This window comes from Lampetra planeri, chromosome 79, assembly GCF_965212315.1.
Source record: "Lampetra planeri chromosome 79, kcLamPlan1.2.h2, whole genome shotgun sequence".
Lineage (NCBI taxonomy): Eukaryota > Metazoa > Chordata > Hyperoartia > Petromyzontiformes > Petromyzontidae > Lampetra > Lampetra planeri.
The window spans coordinates 426,348-445,577 of NC_136184.1; the positions used below are offsets into that span (position 1 = coordinate 426,348).

General features: G+C 47.0%; 1 protein-coding gene across 5 annotated transcripts in view; it reads left to right on the top strand.

Moving 5' to 3' along the window:
- The window catches only part of LOC144738252 (ribonuclease inhibitor-like), a 41,084-nt gene that overhangs the window by 18,470 nt on the left and 3,384 nt on the right, over positions 1–19,230 (top strand). Inside the window, exons 4-9 of one of the 5 annotated variants that reach the window (XM_078621254.1) lie at positions 9,341–9,427; positions 11,170–11,253; positions 11,820–11,906; positions 13,234–13,317; positions 13,885–13,971; positions 15,592–15,675. In XM_078621254.1, the coding sequence (XP_078477380.1) occupies positions 9,341–9,427; positions 11,170–11,253; positions 11,820–11,906; positions 13,234–13,317; positions 13,885–13,971; positions 15,592–15,675 (513 nt within the window). Of the gene's footprint in view, positions 1–7,378; positions 9,428–11,169; positions 11,254–11,819; positions 11,907–13,233; positions 13,318–13,884; positions 13,972–15,591; positions 15,676–19,230 lie in introns of those variants that run through there. The other 4 variants (XM_078621258.1, XM_078621255.1, XM_078621256.1 and 1 more) reach the window with 4 other exon arrangements.

Sequence of the window (19,230 nt, forward strand, 5' to 3'; positions counted from 1 at the left end):
CTTCACTTTTCCCATAACCCATCCCCCACCCTTGCCCGTCCCTTCACTCTTCTCCCCCCATACTCATGGCCACTCATCCATTGAGGGATAATGTTTGGTGAGTGAGTGCGTGCCTGCTTGAGTTGGTGGGTGACTTGGTGGGTGGATCGATGAGTATGTTGAGTTAGGTGAGGATGTGAGTGAGTTGGTGAATGAGTGAATTAGTGTGTGAGTGGTTTGGTAAATGAGAGAATTAGTGTATGAGTGGGTTGGTGAATGAGTGAATTCGTGTGAGTGGGTGAGAAAATGTATAGTGAGTAGGTGGGTCCACAGTGAATGCTGCACTCACTGTACATTTATGTACAAAAGGAAGACAAGTTATGCATATGCTTGACTGCTGTAACGCTTTCCATCATCTTCAGCAACATTTAATGAGCGATAATCATAGCCCTCCACACTAGGTGCAGGAAATGAGGTGACTGTAGACCACACTGAGAAAATGGAGCCCTGATAGCAGCTCTGCAGTGGAGAGTGAGGGTAACGGTGTGATCCACGTGGCCGATTCAAGCCCCCTGGTTCACAGTGGATCATGGTCAGTGATGGTGCCCCCACGACAGAGACAGCTCATACGTAATGGGTGTCAATCTTAGTTGTAAAGCATTAAAGAGACAAAGATTCCCCAAGTAGCCCATACAAACTGTTGGGGAAAGTGAAGGTAGTGTCAGAGAACAAGCACACACTACTCCACTGCACTTTAGAGCACAAAGACAATCTCCCCGTGGAGCCTGCATACACTTTTGAGTCAAGTGCTGATCGCACTTCTCTGACTAGTACCGTCATTGGCTGTCTTTCTCTCTCCATTGCTGATGTTTACACACCATAACAGGTACTCATTTAAGACTGAGTCACCATAGGGGAGTTCCAGGACCAGATTTTTTTATCACTCACCACTGATGCTGTTACCAGATATTAAACCCAGGTCACTTAGTTCTTATTGGAATGTGCCAACGCCTTTACCACCATTCCCAAAAACGCATAAAAATACACATTGAAAGACACTCGTATATACACACACAGACATGTACACACAGAAACGTACACATAGTGTACATATAAACTTACACACTCCTAAACATGTACAAGTACAGCCTTTGGCCACTCTACTGCTGGAAAAGGCACTCCCACACCATGTAGGTCTTGGGGGTTATTTGACCATACATCACCACTCTTCAACCGAGAAGATGGATACAAATTGAACAATCATTGGAAGGATGTTATCAACCCGGCAATGCCCTAACTGGTTGTTGTTGTTTCCATCATTACCTGCCGGTTTACTGCTCACTCCGCCCACGTCCCCCCCCAGCCTCACGTCCTCTTCCCCTAGCGCTCACGCGGCTCCCCCTACCACATCCCCCCTCTCTCTCCCCCCTTGCCTGCTCCCCCCTCTTTTACCTATATAACCTCTTGCCACGGCAGCTCTTTCGCCGACTTCAGCATTTTCTTGTTGTGGTTGTCCCACCTGATGAAGATCGCTTGTGTTGCGATCGAAACGTCGTGATTTATTTTATTTTATTTCTACCTACGTGACTTTACCGAAAGAACCAAAGAGTATGGATTCCTGCAGTCACGAAAGCTTCAAATCAAGATTATCACCACTATTGTCAGTGTGGGTTTGTGTAGAGCATAGATGAATGTTGTTCCATTGCCATAACGCAGCTCCGCAGGCTACAACACCTATTGTAATGCATGTTAGTCACGAGTAGAAGCACCTTCCAGGCTCGATCCTATTTCGATTTTCAGATTTATTAGATCTTACATGTACACTAATATGCACACTCTCATATATGAATATACACACACATGTACATATACAATAATATCCATATACACGAATACTTGCACATTACTACACACTCACAACAACAAGAACCCCCATTCGCCACTAAGTGGCGGTGACGTCACCACGACGTTTGTGCCAGGCCATGTGCACCTTGAGGCCACGTGACGTGTCGAACGCCCGCTGGCAGGAGGTCACGGGGCAGACCCAGGTGCCACGGGTCGACTGACTGAGATGGCTGGCTGATGCACCACCTGTGCCCCCTACTGTACCAACTTGCTGTGCTTTAGCCACCCGGCGCTCCGCTCGTTGTTGTGAGCGTCGCTCCTCCGCCCTCTGTTGTTGTTGGAGGGCGACTGCCTCCAACTGCCCGGTAGCGTCCTTCACGAGCCTCCTCCACAGAGGCCGATCTTGACACCGCTGGTACCAGTCATCGGCAAGTCCACTCAGCTCCACGTCCTCCTGTACCACATCACTCCATCTCTTCTCTAGCCCGTGCCGCGCCCGTTTAGCCCCCTCGATCCGGCCGAACAAAAGCTGTTTAGGCATGCAGTGGCTGGGCATGCGGGCTACATGACCCAACCAACGCAGCCTTGCCTGCCGGAGGAGCTCACCGATGGGACTTTGCCCAGATCTTTCAAGGATTTGTGAGCTCCTCACACAATCCAGCCTGGTTAAACCCAGGATGGATCATAGGCAGGCCAGCCTAAATGTTTCCAACTGGCGAAGATGCTCCATTAGGGGGGTCCACGTTTCGCAAGCGTAGAGAAGGGAGGAAATGACTGTGGCCGAGAAGATCTGAAGCTTCGTGCGGAGCAACAGACCAGGTAGCTTCCACACAGCGTTACGCAACCAATGAAAAGATATTGCCGCTCGACTGATTCGGAGTGAGACCTCTGCTGTTAAACTGGAGCCGGTCATAAGAACACTGCCCAGGTATGGGAAACTCTGCACTCTCTCCACTACTGCCCCATCACCGATTGGGAGTTGTGGGGGTGGAGTGTCCTATGGTACAAAATACCCAGGCAGGTGCTTAGTTTTGGTGGGGCTGATGGTAAGGCCCCACCTCTTAGTGGCACGCTCCAGTCTCAGCAGCAGCATCTCCAACTCCTCCTCTGAATGAGCAGCTATTACCAAATCATCGGCATACATAACATGGTTGACCAATAGGGAGCCATCCCTTGATCACACCCGGGCATAGATCAGCTTCCCATTATATGTTTCAAATGGAAATTCCCCCAGTACAGCTATTGAAGGCTTCACGAACTACGTGGTCAAAATAGATGTTAAATAATGTGGGAGCCAGAGGACATCCCTGTCGCACCCCAAGGTGTACAGGGAAAGGCTCTGACTCCCGGCCACGTAGTTTTACCTGGGCCCGCTCACCATCATGAAGGTCCTTAATGATCGTGAGCAGAGGGTCAGGGACTCCGAAAGCACGAAGAACTGATGGAATCATAGGCCTTGACCAGGTCAATAAAGCAGAGATGTAGGTCTTGTTGGAATTCCCTACACCTCTGCTGTAGCAGACAGACAGAAAATATGGCATCTGTGCAGGACCGCCCTTTCCTGAAACCGCATTGGGGCTCCGCAAGCCTCTCCTCAGCGTGCCTAGCAAGGCGATGTTGAATAATCCTTGCCAGGACCTTTCCCGGCACACTGAGGAGTGAGATGCCCCTGTAGTTGTGACAGTCTGTGCGGTCCCCCTTCTTAAAGAGGGGGAACACGAGGGCATCCTTCCAAGCCTGTGGTCCAGACTGTTGTTATGATGTCATATAGGGCAGTCTGTGCACAAACGCCACCCTCCCTGAGCATTTTGCTTGGGAGATCATCTCTGCCCGGTGCCTTTCCTGGTCTCAGACTCCGGATCGCCTTCAGTACTTCCTCAACAGATGGTACCTCAGCCAGCCACTCACAGGAGGTGACCTCTTCCAATATTTGAGGCACCGCAGCCTCAGCAGGATTATCCCCACTTTGTGCCATGATGTTTTCCTGGCTGAGGGATTTCCCCTCCCCCAGGACCTCACAGAAATGCTCAGCAAATCTGCAAACCTGTTCCTGGGGGTCGGAGATTGGATCACCGTTTTTTCCCCTAATGATGGTAATAGGTGTGGCGCTGCTGGTTACTTTTTTGATGGAGTTATATAGTGATTTATGATCGCGGGCCACTGAGGCAGACTCCATCTCCTCAGCAACCCGCGACCACCACCCATCCTTGCAGCGCCTTACGGCTCTCCGAACCTCCGAACGAAGGCTGCGGTAAACCTCCTCATTCTCTGACATAGGATGCTGTAGCCGATGAGAGTGGGCCTGTCGCTTTTTCTCAACTAACCTGAACACCTCCTCTGTCAGTCAGGGTTTCTGGGGAGGTCTGGACCACGTACCCAAAGCAGCCATTGCAGCTGCATGAGTCGCAGTCCTAAACCTCACCCATTTACCCTCGACATCAGGAGGAGTGGGGGACGATGCCAACCCCAGCTGCAAGCGATGATGAAATTCTCGTTTGCAACTTTCATCAGCTGAGACCAGGCCACTTTAGGTTGGAATGGGGTCCTGGGTGTACACCCACCACCGGAGTGGAAGAATGGCAGGCGCATCTTACAGATGACTAGTCGATGGTCAGAGGGCAGATCAGCTCCACGGTAGGTCCTGGTGTCAAGGACATGGGCTCGCATCCGCTGGTCCGTCACTATGTAGTCCAGCAGATGTTCTTGCTTGGACCCGGCATGCATCCATGATGTTGTGTGGATGCGCCGATGCCGGAAGAGCGCGTTGGTAATTACAAGCCCATGGGCTGCACAAAATCTAGCAGCCTCCTACCGTTGTTATTGAGCTGATCTGGCCCATGCCTTCCAATCTGAACACACTCACATACACTTATACACACCCCTGTTTGAGTCTGCAGTTGTTTTAATGTTACAGTATTTTTTACATAAAAATAAATGCAAGCAATCTTCATATAATAAGGATTGACATCATAAGACGCAATTCGTCCAGTGATCTGAGTGCGCCATGGACAAAATTAGTTAATATACGCATGTATGTGCAGGCAGTCGCAGGTTTATGGAAGTCCGAATTTACGGAAATGCTCCCATAAATCATATAAAAAAAATCAACGTCTTCTTGGTTCTTTCGGTAAAGTCACGTAGAAGGGAAGTAATAAAATAATAAAAATAAAACATAATAAAACAATTCTCACGACGTTTCGGCCACAACGCAAGCAGCCATCCTCAGGCGAAGAATGAAACACCCCAAGCTTGGAGCGTATATTTAAGCTGGGTTAGAGGGGGGGGAGGTGGGAAGAAGAGCGCCTAAACAAAATAATTTGCATATCAAGAGGAATTCAGCATATGGAAAATGCGTAGGAGGTGGGCGGGGGGGGTTCCAAATCAATACTATGCCCGTGCATTATGCAGGATTAGCAGCATCAAAGGGGGGGGGGGAAGGGGGGGAGCATTAACAAAGGAAAGGAATGTTAATAGTATGTAGCTGTAGTTACTAAACAACCACGTAAAAAACTACAGTATAAACTGCATGACAAACTAAAGTATAAACTACATAGCATCATCAGTAAACTTACTATACTCTACAATAAGCTGAGTTACTAACAGTAAGTAATACATGAAAAATTCTACGTTGTAAAAAATTATATAATATGCTTCCATCTAAACTTTATTCTCTTACATCACACGCGTCTATACCGTACTATATACTTCCATAGGCAAAACCAACATTAAATTACATACTGTATTGCTATAAACCACCCTATACCTTATACATTTTTAATATAACACTATGTATTATTCTACCCACCCTAATGTGTATCAAAATGGTTTATTACGTCCTTCCAGTGATTGCTAAGCCAGAATCCATCTTCTCGGTTAAAATTGTCTCTGTGTTTGTAAATGTGGATCGCCTCATGTACGAATCTCTCATGATAGCCAGATGGCTTGCAGAGAACCTCTGTCTTGGAGAAGTCAATGTCATGTGAGCCCACTGAGTTGTAACAGTGATCTGCCACGGCTGAGGTGTTTGTCCTACAGTGTTTCAGGTCAGCTTTATGTTCACGGATGCGGTCCGAGACATGTCGTTTGGTTTCCCCAATGTAACTGCTACCACAGAGGTAACTTAGTTTGTAGACACCAGGGTACTGTATGTCTGGAACCACATCTTTTACAGACGGTACCAGATCACGGATTTTATGTACTGTGTTGAATCGGACCTGGATCTTGTGTTTAATCAGGATTTTGGAGATCTTTTTTGTGACCCCAGCAATGTAGGGTAAGGTGATGGTCTTGAAAGGCTCCTCAACAGGATCCTTCTTGGTGGTTGGAGTGATGGCTTTGCGGATTGTGTAGTCGGAGTAACCATTAGCCTTAAGAGCTTGGCGTACGTGTTTGAGTTCACTGGAAATGTGTTCATGGTCGGAGATGCATTGGGCTCTATGATATAGAGTCTTGATGAGGGAATTCTTCTGGGATGGATGGTGGTGGGAATCCGGTTTTAGATAAGCATCCGTGTGGGTGGCTTTCCTGTAGACAGAGTGGCTCATTGAACCATCAGGTCTCCTTTTGATTAGGACATCCAAAAAGGGTAGCTTGCCATCATTTTCGACTTCCATGGTGAATCTGATGGCTGGGTGTATGGAATTGATATGGTCGAGAAATTGGTCTAGAGCAGGCCGGCCATGTGGCCAGATGACAAAAGTGTCGTCTACGTACCTCTTCCATAAGGTCGGGCGTAGAGTGGCAGTCTGGATGGCGTCCGTCTCAAATTTCTCCATGAAGATGTTGGCTACAACCGGAGATAAGGGGGAGCCCATTGGGGTGCCCTCAATTTGCTTGTAGAAGGTTCCATTCCAGGTGAAGTATGTATTGGTTAAGCAGTGTCTCACCAGGGGGGGTACCCCAGCATTCAGTCCTTGATGAACCAAGTCTTCAATGATTGCGATGGTGTCAGGCACAGGCACCTTGGTGAACAAGGAAACCACATCAAAACTGACAAGCAGGTCGTCTGGGGACAGGGCAATCCCCTTGATTGTTGATACCAGGTCAGTAGAGTTTAGTACTGCAGAGGTGGTTTTTCCAGTGAAAGGCCGTAGGATTTCGGACAAAAAACGAGCCAGTTTGTAAGTCGGGGAGTTGATAGTAGAGACAATGGGACGAAGAGGTGTATCTTCTTCATGTATCTTTGGCAAGCCGTACAATCTTGGTGGCCTGGCTGCAGAAGGTTTCAACGAGAACTGTTTGGTCTGATCAATTAATGCGGTTGAAGCAGAAATGATGTTGTTGGTTTTGGAGACGAGGCTGTTGGTGGGGTCTCTTTTTATTTTTGTATAGCTGCCATCGGTGAGTAGTTCTTGAATTTTGTTGTTGTATTCTATTTTGTCCATGATGACAGTGGCATTGCCTTTGTCGGCTGAGAGGATGACAATGTCATCCCTCTTTTTTAATTGAGCTAATTCAAAACGCTCATCTTTGCTGATGTTGCTAGCTGGCATCTTAGCGTTTTTGAGGGTTACAGAGATTTCCGATCTTGCTACGTCTGCAGCGATGTGACTCAAGCCCTTGAGAGCTACATCTACTCGAGCAATTATATCATTAACTGGTATGTGTCTAGGTGTGACTGCAAAGTTTAGTCCTTTAGCTAAAACGGATTTCAAACCTTCAGAAATAGGACTGTTACTGCGATTAATTACGACTTTGTTAACATCTAGCTTTTCAATGTGTGGGTCCGGTTTCTTGTTTGAGAGGCGGTTGAATTTGGAAATCAAGTTGTCCTTACATTTAGTCGACATAGCGGCAGCTATCACCAAGCGACGGAGCCGACCCCGCGTCCCCCTCACCTCACCTCGCACGAACACACCCGCACGCATTCCCCCCTCCCCCATAGAGCTCCGTGGGGAGGTCACCTGGCCGACCGGTTTTTATCCGAGAAGCCCTTATCGGGATTAAACTTTCACGGTTTCCGGCGACCAGGGAATTGGACGACCTCCCCCGACGCTACTTTGCACCGCGGCGCTGCGACCGGCCTTAAGGTTGCAAGGTCGCAGCGAGGGGCCACTCGGCCACCGCGGGGGAAACGCATCTCACACACCCCACACACGCAAGTATCGACGGGGCAGGCAGAGGGAATAAGCATTGTGATGGAGGAGCATCATCACGCAGGCACCATTGTTAGGGGAGTTAAAGGATAAGGCTGTTAGTATGAGTAATCGGGAGAGCGGGGTCACGCGGGGAGCCGTGCACAAATTCCCACGGCGCACCTTTGTGACGGACGCCGCCGCATAAACTGCGATAATGGGGGGGGGGGCCTGCGTGAGAAAGGGATTGATTGAAATTTGCGCCGCGCAGGTTGAGCATTAATTAGTATATCAAAAGCGGATTGATTGGAATTTGCGCCGCGTAGGTTGAGCATTAAGTAGCATATCAAAAGCGCACGGAACGGCGGTGCGCATGCGAGAGGGTCGCGAGCCTATTGTCCAGAGTCGCATTCCCTTTGAGGTAGGGAGGATAAATGGGGAGCGCAAAGGGGAAATCGCTCTGTTGCTCCGAGAAGCCAACGTCCAGGACTGCCCCAGCTCTGCCCTCCGGACGTCCGTGCGACGTGTCGAGGCAAGCAGCGAGGAAAACCCACGGAACGTCGAGTGCCTCAAACCGTGAGTAAGGAGGTAAAAGTGTTTCGTGAACGATAAATAGGGAATAGGTTCCGGGTTAGTAGAGTAGGCAGCCTCGTCGATTCATACTGACTCAACAACCAGTCCCACGTAGCAGACAATAAATCATTAATAGCTGATCGTGGCCTCGTGTGATCTCGTGTTATAAGTGTGAACGCGTGTGGTACTGTGTATGCGTAAGCTCGCGGCGTGCGTAATCAGCGTACCCCAGGTGCGCGATCATAACGTGAGCGGCGAGCGCGGCGCAGAGCGGCGCAAGAGTGGGTATCGCGTGTGGAGCTGTATGCGTGTGTGCGCGCACGTTCACGACGTGTATAATACAGGTGCGCGATCCTAGCGTGAGTGGTCAGGGTTGAGTGAGTGCCGCGCAGAGCTGTGTGTGGGTGTGCGCGTACGTAATTAAACATGCCTACTACGCGGACCCGCGGGGGAGGGGAATCCTGGAGCGACGGCTCTCACCCCATGGGTGAAGAACGCAGCAGCGGTTCGCCTAGCAGCGAGGGGGCGAGTAATGAGGTTAACCCGGCCGTTAGGGGTACCGAGGGAGGGATCTCGGGGGCTAGCGACCCTCACACCCTTATAAACACAAACACGTTTCAGATTATAAAGGTCCAGTGCAGTATAAATGAATGGATGATTGTGAGTAAACTGATATTTGTGAATGTCACCTATTATATATAAAATGTCTAACACAGAAGCATTAAACAATGAGCAGCTTTGCTCGTGAATGTGTGTGGTCTGGTCACGTGCACCGCCATTGTGAGTGTCCCTCACCGCGTGTTTGACTCCGCGGTTCCCGTGGGCTGAGTGAGTCAGCGCTGTTCCTTCTCCCGTCCACGCGGGTTTAGGCTGAGTAAAAACGAGATCGGAGACACCGGACTCAGACTTTTAGCGGGCGGGATGTTGGGGAGAAAAGGGAGTTTGGAGACGTTAAAGTGAGTAATGTCCTGATGCACCCACACTAATATAAGTACACCTAAACAAATATATACACACACAGACACAAAACACAAAGATACTCAGTATAGCATAATGTATTTTTACGTCTTGTAACTTTATTTTTTATGCACTCATCAATTAAGTTATTAGCCACTTATTACAGCACTTTTAACCACTATTAAATAACAATACAATTACAAGTGTCACATTACCTACTCTAACCAATGATATTGTTTCAAACTATATTATGTTAATACAGTAGATCATAGATTATATCCAGCGGTTTCGGAGGGAAGGGGGTACAGTACTTGATTTTCAAAAACACCAGATAATCGCGTCATTATTTAAAATGGCTTATCTTTGCAGATTCTTGAATAAGATTATGTTTTTAGCTGTTATATATATTTAGTCTTTTAAAATTGTTTGCGATATTAAAATCGCTTAAATATACAGACAAAATAAATATCCTGCTCTAAAAGTGACTAATTACTGTACCGCACTCACCACTCCAATATCGAAGACTGCATGGGGTGATGTGCGTACTACGCTCTTGTTCATCAACTTGTGTTTGATAACACATTGTGTTTGATGACAACAACTTGTGTTTGACAACTACTTGTGTTTAACAACAACAACTTTGTGTTTGACGACAACAACTTGTGTTTAACAACTTGTGTTTGACGACAACAACTTGTGTTTAACAACAACTTGTGTTTGACAACAACTACTTGTGTTTAACGATAACTTGTGTTTAACGACAACAACTTGTGTTTAACAACAACTTGTGCTTAACAACAACAACTTGTGCTTAACAACAACAACTTGTGCTTAACAACAACAACAACAAGTGTTTGACAACAACTTGTGTTTGACAATCGTCTGACTGATGCAGCCTTCAGATCGGTGCTCTGGCGAACGCCGAATTGCACGCAATTTTCACCAGATCGCACTGTATATTTTCTGCTTCTATTACTGTAGTTATTAGTCATGAAACATTTATATACGCGCAGTATTTTCATCGTTTAAGTTGTTGTATGTCGTGTATAATGTACTGTATATATTATTTGACACTGAAATAAAGCAAAGCTACTTGTTTTGTCACGCACATGGTGCCAATCGCCAGACTGGTACAGCCTTTGCAGCGGCTTCACCGAATGTTGGAAGCCAGATAAACACGAACTGGATTTAATCGATGGTCATCTGTATTTAACGTCATAGATAAAATTTGTTTCAAAACTTTTGTGATTTCAGGAATTCATATTCTTGGGTCTTTCGGTAAAGTCGCGTAGATAGGTTCAAATAAAAAAACTACGACGTTTCGATCGCAACACAAGCGATCGTCATCAGGAGAAAAAAGGGAGGGAAAGCTGCTGAGGCAGGCTGTTTTAAAGGTTTTAAATGGGTGTAGTCCAAGGGTCATGGGTAACTGCACCTATTTCAAACCTTTAAAGCAGCCTGCCTCAATAGCTTCCCCGCTCTTTTTTCTCCTGATGACGATCACTTGTGTTGCGATTGAAACGTCGTAGTTTTTTGTTACCTTTGTTATTTTATTTGAACCTATCTACTTGACTTTACCTAAATACCCAAGAATACGTGCACAGTCCCCACAAACACGACCCTCAACCACTGTCTCGTCAACCACCACCACCTCTAACCATCCCTCACCATCCCCCACTCTGTGCCCAGACCCTCCACCCATCCTCTCTGCCCCCACTCACCGTCTCTTCTCTCCCTGTAGCCTGCGTCTGTGTTCACTGACGGACAAGTCGGGTTCCTCTCTCAGTGTCATCCTCAAGGCCAACACAAGTTTGCAGATTCTCGAGTAAGCTCTGCTGTTCGTTTCTCGCATGTGCTCTGTGCACGAACTGTGCTAATTGTTGGTGCAACGCGTCGTGAAGTAAACATTTAAATGTGAACACATTTAATCTTGCTGTCCTGCTTAATCGAGTCCAATTTAAAAATGTTTTACTATAATCTTAACACATTTGTTTAGTTTAACACGTAGGCTAAAGCAATATTCATGTTGTTAGCAGATCCATTAATTAATTGTAAACGTCTCCCTGTGTTCCTCGATGAAAATGTACTTGTGTGTGATCCTCTGTAACTTTGTGTTGAGAAAACGCAAACACTTTTTATATTAGAAAGGTACAGTGCAGTATAATTGAATGGATGATTTTGAGTAAACTGATATTTGTGAATGCCACCTGTTATATATAAAATATCTAACACAGAAGCATTAAACAATGAGCAGCTTTGCTCGTGAACGTGTGTGCTCTGGTCACGTACAACGCCATTGTGAGTGTCCCTCACTCACCGCGTGTTTGACTCCGCGGTTCCCATGGGCTCAGTGAGTCAGCGCTGTCCCTTCTCCCGTCCACCCGGGTTTAGGCTGAGTAAAAACGAGATCGGAGACACCGGACTCAGACTTTTAGCGGGCGGGATGTTGGGGAGAGAAGGGAGTTTGGAGACGTTAAAGTGAGTAATGTCCTGATGCACCCACACTAATATAAGCACACCTAATCAAATATATACACACATACAGACACAAAACACAAAGATACTCAGTATAGCATAATGTATTTTTACGTCTTGTAACTTTATTTTTTATGCACTCATCAATTACGTTATTAGCCACACTTATTACAGCACTTTTAACCACTATTAAATAACAATACAATTACAAGTGTCACATTACCTACTCTAACCAATGATATTGTTTCAAACTATATAATGTTAATACAGTAGATCATCGATTATATCCAACGGTTTCGGAGGGAAGGGGGTACAGTACTTGATTTTCAAAAACACCAGATCGCGTCATTATTTAAAATGGCTTATCTTTGCAGATTCTTGAATAAGATTATGTTTTTAGCTGTTATATATATTGTCTTTTAAAATTGTTTGCGATATTAAAATCGCTTAAATATACAGACAAAATAAATATCCTGCTGTAAAAAGTGACTATTTACTGTACCGCACTCACCACTCCAATATCGAAGACTGCATGGGGTGATGTGCGTACTACGCTCTTGTTCATCAACTTGTGTTTGATGACAACAACTTGTGTTTGATGACAACTACTTGTGTTTAACAACAACAACTTGTGTTTGACGACAACAACTTGTGTTTGACGACAACAATTTGTTTTAACAACAACTTATGTTTGACAACTACTTGTGTTTAACGACAACAACTTGTGTTTAACGACAACAACTTGTGTTTAACAACAACTCGTGTTTGACAACAACAACTTGTGTTTGAGAATCGTCGGACTGATGCAGCCTTCAGATCGGTGCTCTGGCGAACGCCGAATTGCACGCAATTTTCGCTGGATCGCACTGTATATTACTGTTTATGTTACTGTAGCTATTAGTCATGAAATATTTATATACTTGAGGATACGACAACAACAGAGTGAGTTAATAGAAAGCGTGTAATTAAAAGAGCAGGGAAGCTGCTGAGGCAGGCTGCTTTAAAGGTTTGAAATGGGTGTAGTCACCCATATGACCTTTGGACTACACCCATTTCAAACCTTTAACACAGCCTGCTTCAGCAGCTTTTCTCCTGATGACGATCGCTTGTGTTGCGATCGAAACATCGTAGTTTTTGTGATCTGTTATGTTATTTGAACCTATCTACTTGACTTTACCGAAATACCCAAGAATATGTGCACAATCTTCACAAACACGATCCTCAACCACTGTTCCGTCAACCACCACCACTTCTCACCATCCCCCACTCTGTGCCCAGACCGTCCACCCATCCTCTCTGCCCCCACTCACCGGCTCTTCTCTCCCTGCAGCCTGTATGAGTGTTCACTGACAGACAAGTCGGGTTCCTCTCTCAGTGTCATCCTCAAGGCCAACACAGGATTGAAGAATCTCTGGTAAGCTCCTCTGTTCGTTTCTCACATGTACTCTGTGCACGAACTGTGCTAATTGTTGGTGCAGCGCGTCGTGAAGTAAACATTTAAATGTGAACACATTTAATCTTGCTGTCCTGCTTAATCGAGTCCACTTTCAAAATTTTTACTGTAATCTTAACACATTTGTTTAATTTAACACGTAGGCTAAAGTAATATTCATGTTGTTAACAGATACACTAATTAATTGTAAACATCTCCTGTGTTCCTCGATGAAAATGTACTTGTGTGTGACCCTCTGTTGAAACTTTGTGTTGAGAAAACACAAACACTTTTTATATTAGAAAGGTGCAGTGCAGTATAATTGAATGGATGATTGGGAGTAAACTGATATTTGTGAAAGCCACCTGTTATATATAAAATGTATAACACAGAAGCATTAAACAATGAGCAGCTTTTCTCATGAACGCGTGTGCTCTGGTCATGTTCACCGCCATTGTGAGTGTCCCTCACTCACCGCGTGTTTGACTCCGCGGTTCCCGTGGGCTCAGTGAGTCAGCGCTGTCACTTCTCCTGTCCACCCGGGTTTAGGCTGCGTGGCAACAACATCGGAGACAGCGGACTCAGACTTTTAGTGGACGGGATGTTGGGGAGAGAAGGGAGTTTGGAGACGTTATAGTGAGTAATGTCCTGATGCACACACACTTATATAAGTACACCTAAACAAATGTATACACATATGCGGACACAAAACACAAAGATACTCGGTATAGCATCATAATGTTGTACAGTATTTTAACATCTATTATAACTTTTTTTGTGTGCATCAATTAAGTTATTAGCCACACTTATTACAGCACTTTAAACCACTATTAAATCACAATACCATTACAATTGTCACGTTACCTACTCTAACAATATTGTTTCAAACTATATTCTGCTAAGACAATAGATCTATTATCTGGCGGCTTCGGGGAGAAGGGGGTCCCGGATTTTCAAAAACACTCGATAATCGCATCATTGTTTAAAATAGCTTATTTTTGCATATTCTTGAAAATTATATTTTAAAGTGTTGTATATATTTAGTGTTTTAAAATAGTTTGCGATGTAAAAATCTCTGAAATAAATCTACAAAGAAAAATGAATATCCTGCTGTAAAAAGTTACTGTATTTACTGTACCGCACTCACCACTCCAATATTGAAGACTCCGCAAGGGCTGATGTGCGTACTACGCTCTTGTTCAACAACTTGTGTTTGACGTCAACTTGTGTTTGACGTCAACTTGTGTTTGACAACAACTTGTGTTTGACAACACCTTGTGTTAGACAACAACTTGTGTTTGACAACAACAACTTGTGTTTGACAATCGCCGGACTGATGCAGCCTTCAGATCGGTGCTCTAGTGAACGCCGAATTGCACGCAATTTTTGCCAGATCACACTGTATGTTTTCTGTTTCTATGACTGTAGTTATTAGTCATGAAACATTTATATACGTGCAGTATTTTCATTGTTTAAGTTGTATGTAGTGTGTAATGTACTGTATATAGTATTTGATCCTGAAATAAAGCGTAGCTACTTGTTTTGTCACGCACATGGTGGCGGTCGCCGGAATGGTACAGCCTTTGGAGAGGTTTTACTGGTTTCACCAAATGTTGGAAGCCAGATAGGCACGCTCTGGATATAATCGATGATCATCTGTGTTTAACGTTATAAATTAAAATTAAGAATTTAATATAACGAACGGCTGCAAGCTTGATATTAATTGGCCACCCATACGTTTACATTAATAACACAACAACATGATCCTTATTAAAGCCATAAAGTCACCAATGACTCTTATACGCCGACCCTATACATTTTAACATTATTTTTATCCTTACCCAATATAGTTTAAACCTGCCTTGGCCTCGAAATGGGTAGCGTGGGCTTCTGTGATAATGAGCTTTATAGCTTTTCGGATTCTCCAATTTAAATATTCAGATTTTGATTCTGACTGCCTGTATCTCCAGTGGCCTTTCATGGACACCATCGCACAGGCAAACCTCGCCGAATGCGAGGTGTTATGTTCCTGGAAAATGCCGTGTTGGACAAAGCCGCATTAAACAAATAATAGACAAGTAGGGTTGCGTTGCTGGGTCCGCAATGATCACTCCGTACCTCTTTGTTTAACTGATTCTACGAGATTTACTCCCTTGTAATTGTATTGAAGGATGTTGAGTTGCTCTCCATTTCTTGCGTGTGTACACTTTTTCTTTTCCAATTTCACCCCACTCATTGCCTCTTCTCTCCCTGTAGTCTGCATCACTGCTCACTGACAGACAAATCGATCCCAGCTCTTCATGACATCATGATCACCAACAAAGCATTGAAGGAGTTCAAGTAAGCTCTGCTACTCGTGTCTCACATGTGCTCTGTTGCTACAGACAAAACAACTTAGATATCCAATTTAAAGCTTTCGTGACTGCAGGGATTAATATTCTTGGTTCTTTCGGAAAAGTCACATAGAAGGGAAATAATAAAAAATCAAATAATTAAATAGACCATAAGAAAAAGAATTGTTTTGTTTTCATTATTTTATTATTTCCCTTCTACGTGACTTTACCGAAAGAACCAAGAATACAACTTAGATTCGTTAGTAACATTGTGGCCTTAACAGAACAAATATGGAAAAGGCAACGTTTTGGGCAATGGGCTTCCTTCACATAACGTTTATGTGCTATCAGAGCCATTGTCAGAAATGGGATTAGTAGTGGATATATTCCAGTGTATGTAATATTCATTATATCAGATGCAGGTGTAGTGTAGTAACTCGGCGGGAGACGACTTCACGGGTAACACACTCTTTATTTTATCAAACTCGTTCACAGGTGACTAACACCTACTTTGTATCTCGGGTGACAAACACCCACTTAGTATCTCGGGTGACAAACACCCACTTAGTATCTCGGGTGACAAACACCCACTTAGCTACTTGGCGACTAACGCCCACTGAGCTACTCGGATGACCAACATCCACTTAGTATCTCGGGTGACAAACACCCACTTAGCTACTCGGCGACTAACGCCACTGAGCTACTCGGATGACCAACATCCACTTAGCTACTCGGCGACTAACGCCCCTGAGCTACTCGGGACACTCCCTGCCCGGGGTATCCGTCTCGACTGTGGGTCCCCAGCCCGACCCACGGGGGCGTCGGACCCCGGGTCCCACAGCCTCGCCTCCGAGCCACACAGGGCCCCGGTCCCCACAAGGACGGCGGGACTAGGGGTCTCGTGGCACTAGGTCTTCAGCTCCGTCTTCGGGTCTTCAACTGGGTAACTCTCCCCGAGTGCTCTCGCGCGTCCCCCTTTATACCCCACCTGCGGACGTCGCTGCGAGCACCCACTTATTCGACCAATCGCCGGGCGCTGGCTACGATCCTCTTTTCCCACATCTCATCGTGCCTCACCACTCACGCCGCGCCGCCCCGTCATCTGTCACTCCCGGCGCGCGCGTCCACACCACGCCCACAACGCGTGCCCAACCCCGCACCCCGCGCCGCCCCGTGATCCATCACTGTCACAGTCGGCGCACGTCAATACCACCACTACATCACCCCCTACCACATAGCTCGCAGCCGACCCGGCTGCTATAAAAATATACAAACCCCCCTGTGTGCCCCGTAACACAACACAACAACAAGAACAACAACTAACCTAACAACACAACACGACGCGAACACTACCATCCGCAACCCTCAACCAATGCCACCGCGACAATAGAACAATATATACAAACCGGCGAGTGACAATAGCAATGTGTATGCAAAAAGGAAAATAAATGGAAATTTTTTTTTTTTTTTTTTTTCCCTTCCGACTCGTGCAGTGTCCCCTTCTTTTTCCGAGCGTCCCTACAACGGGACATTACCCCGGCAGAGGGGAACACCGGGCGAGCTCGGTGTAGAGAAAAAAACGTCTTCATGAAAATTGTTGAGCCCTAGCCCGAGTCCGCCTTGCCGGTCCGTCGTACGGCACCAGACGCGGTTGAACGTCCGGTGGTGCCGGCGGTTCAGGAAGACATCGGCCAGGCATCGAGGACCCGTGCGTGCCCCGGGGTTCAGGCTCCCGACGGTTAGCAGCCGTCAAGCCCGAGGCACCTGGGGGTGGGTCAGGTGGAAACACGTGAGGAGCAGCCTGCGACACCTCCCTCCCCGAGTCGACGGTCACATCACACGCCCGGTCGTTACGGCACAGAACGGGGTCACACGGTGCCGTATAGGGCTTCAGTCGGGAGGGGTGCACGTACCAACGGCGTTTTTCCCATTTAATCTGTATACTCTGGGGTCGTGCAACCCGCACAATTTCCACCGGTCCCCTCCAAGGTCTCAACAACTTGGGGGACGTAGCCAACGGTGCATGTGGACAATGCAGCCAGGCCTTATCGCCTGGTTTCCAATCATGCGTATGCACCCTCCGCTCATGCAATCTCTCGTTCGCAATTTTCCGCGACCGCGAATTCAACCTCGCCGCCTCCCGTGCTTCAGTCAATTTTGCGATATTAAATTTGATGTGGTCTGCCAATTTAGATTTTGCACGTGGCTGGGAAATCCCCAGTTGGACGTCCATGGCCGGATCGGCCTCCCGCCCATACATAAGAAAAAATGGGGAAAACCCCGTCGCCGCATGAGGGGCCATTCGATAGGCCGCGAGTACCCCCGGCACCTGTAAGTCCCAATCAACCTGATCGTCGCAGACCTGTTGGCACAACATAGACGTAATCGTCCTGTTCAGACGCTCAACCATCCCGTCAGTCTGCGGGTGGTAGGGGGAAGTACGCACTTTCATTGTACCCAACAGGTCGCACACCTCGCGCAACAAACCGCTCGAAAAATTATTTCCTTGATCCGTCAGCAAGCGTTCGGGGGCGCCCTTGTCCAAAACATAACCCTGGACGAAGGCGTCCGCCACCGCTGCAGCCGACTGGTTGGCGAGTGGCCATGCCATGGGCCATCGGGTGAAGTATTCTACGCCAACCAGCAGGAACCTATTTCCCCTCGGTGTAGCAGGAAAGGGCCCCAAGATGTCCAACGCAACCAATTCGTTTGTGCGCGAAACTTGAATGGATTGCAGCAGTGGATTAGCTGCCAATGGTGGCGGTTTTCTTTCGGCGCACCCTACGCATCCCTTAAGAATGTTCGCCACGTCGTTACCCATCCCCGGCCAATAATAGTCTCGCTGGATTAGGGCGAGCGTTTTTTGAAAACCCAGATGCATGAGCCGTTCATGAGCTGCCAGAACGACCTTACCCCGCATAGCAACAGGCACAACGAGCACGTGACCCCGGGACATGTTGTCCCACTTCATCAAAAGGCCCTGTCTGCACACCCAGGAACCGACCCGCGCATCCCCTACCTCGGGAGCGCCAACTTTTCGACGTAGCGTAAGTAGGGAGCTGTCGGACATTTGGAGACGGCCCCACTCAATGAGGGGCAATGACAACAGCGAATCCCTCCCCGTGGGAGCGTCGACTCCCAATTGCACTTTGGACAAGTTAGCAGAACCGGCACACAACGAGTCCAACCACTCTGTCCCCTCATCACTTGGAGGATGCGACTCGACAGTGAAATCCGCTTGAGACACGAGCCGTTCCTCAACGGGTAGCGGCGCGGCGTGAGCCAGCACCGTTCCCTGCGCAATTTCGGCCGGCCGCGACCCCGTATTCAGGACCCTTACGAACGGCTCACTGTCCCCTCTCACCATGGTTTGAGCAACCGCTAAGTCGAGGCCCCTTCTGGCCCTGTTAGACGGCCCCAACGGCCCCCCCTGTGCCACCGCGCCCACCTCGAGTGGCTTCCTCAACCGACGGGGTACCAACATTTTCGATCCCGGGGGCACCCTTACAGTCTGAGTTGCCAGCGCCTGCACCGTCGCACAAACCGTGCGTATTTTGGTAGG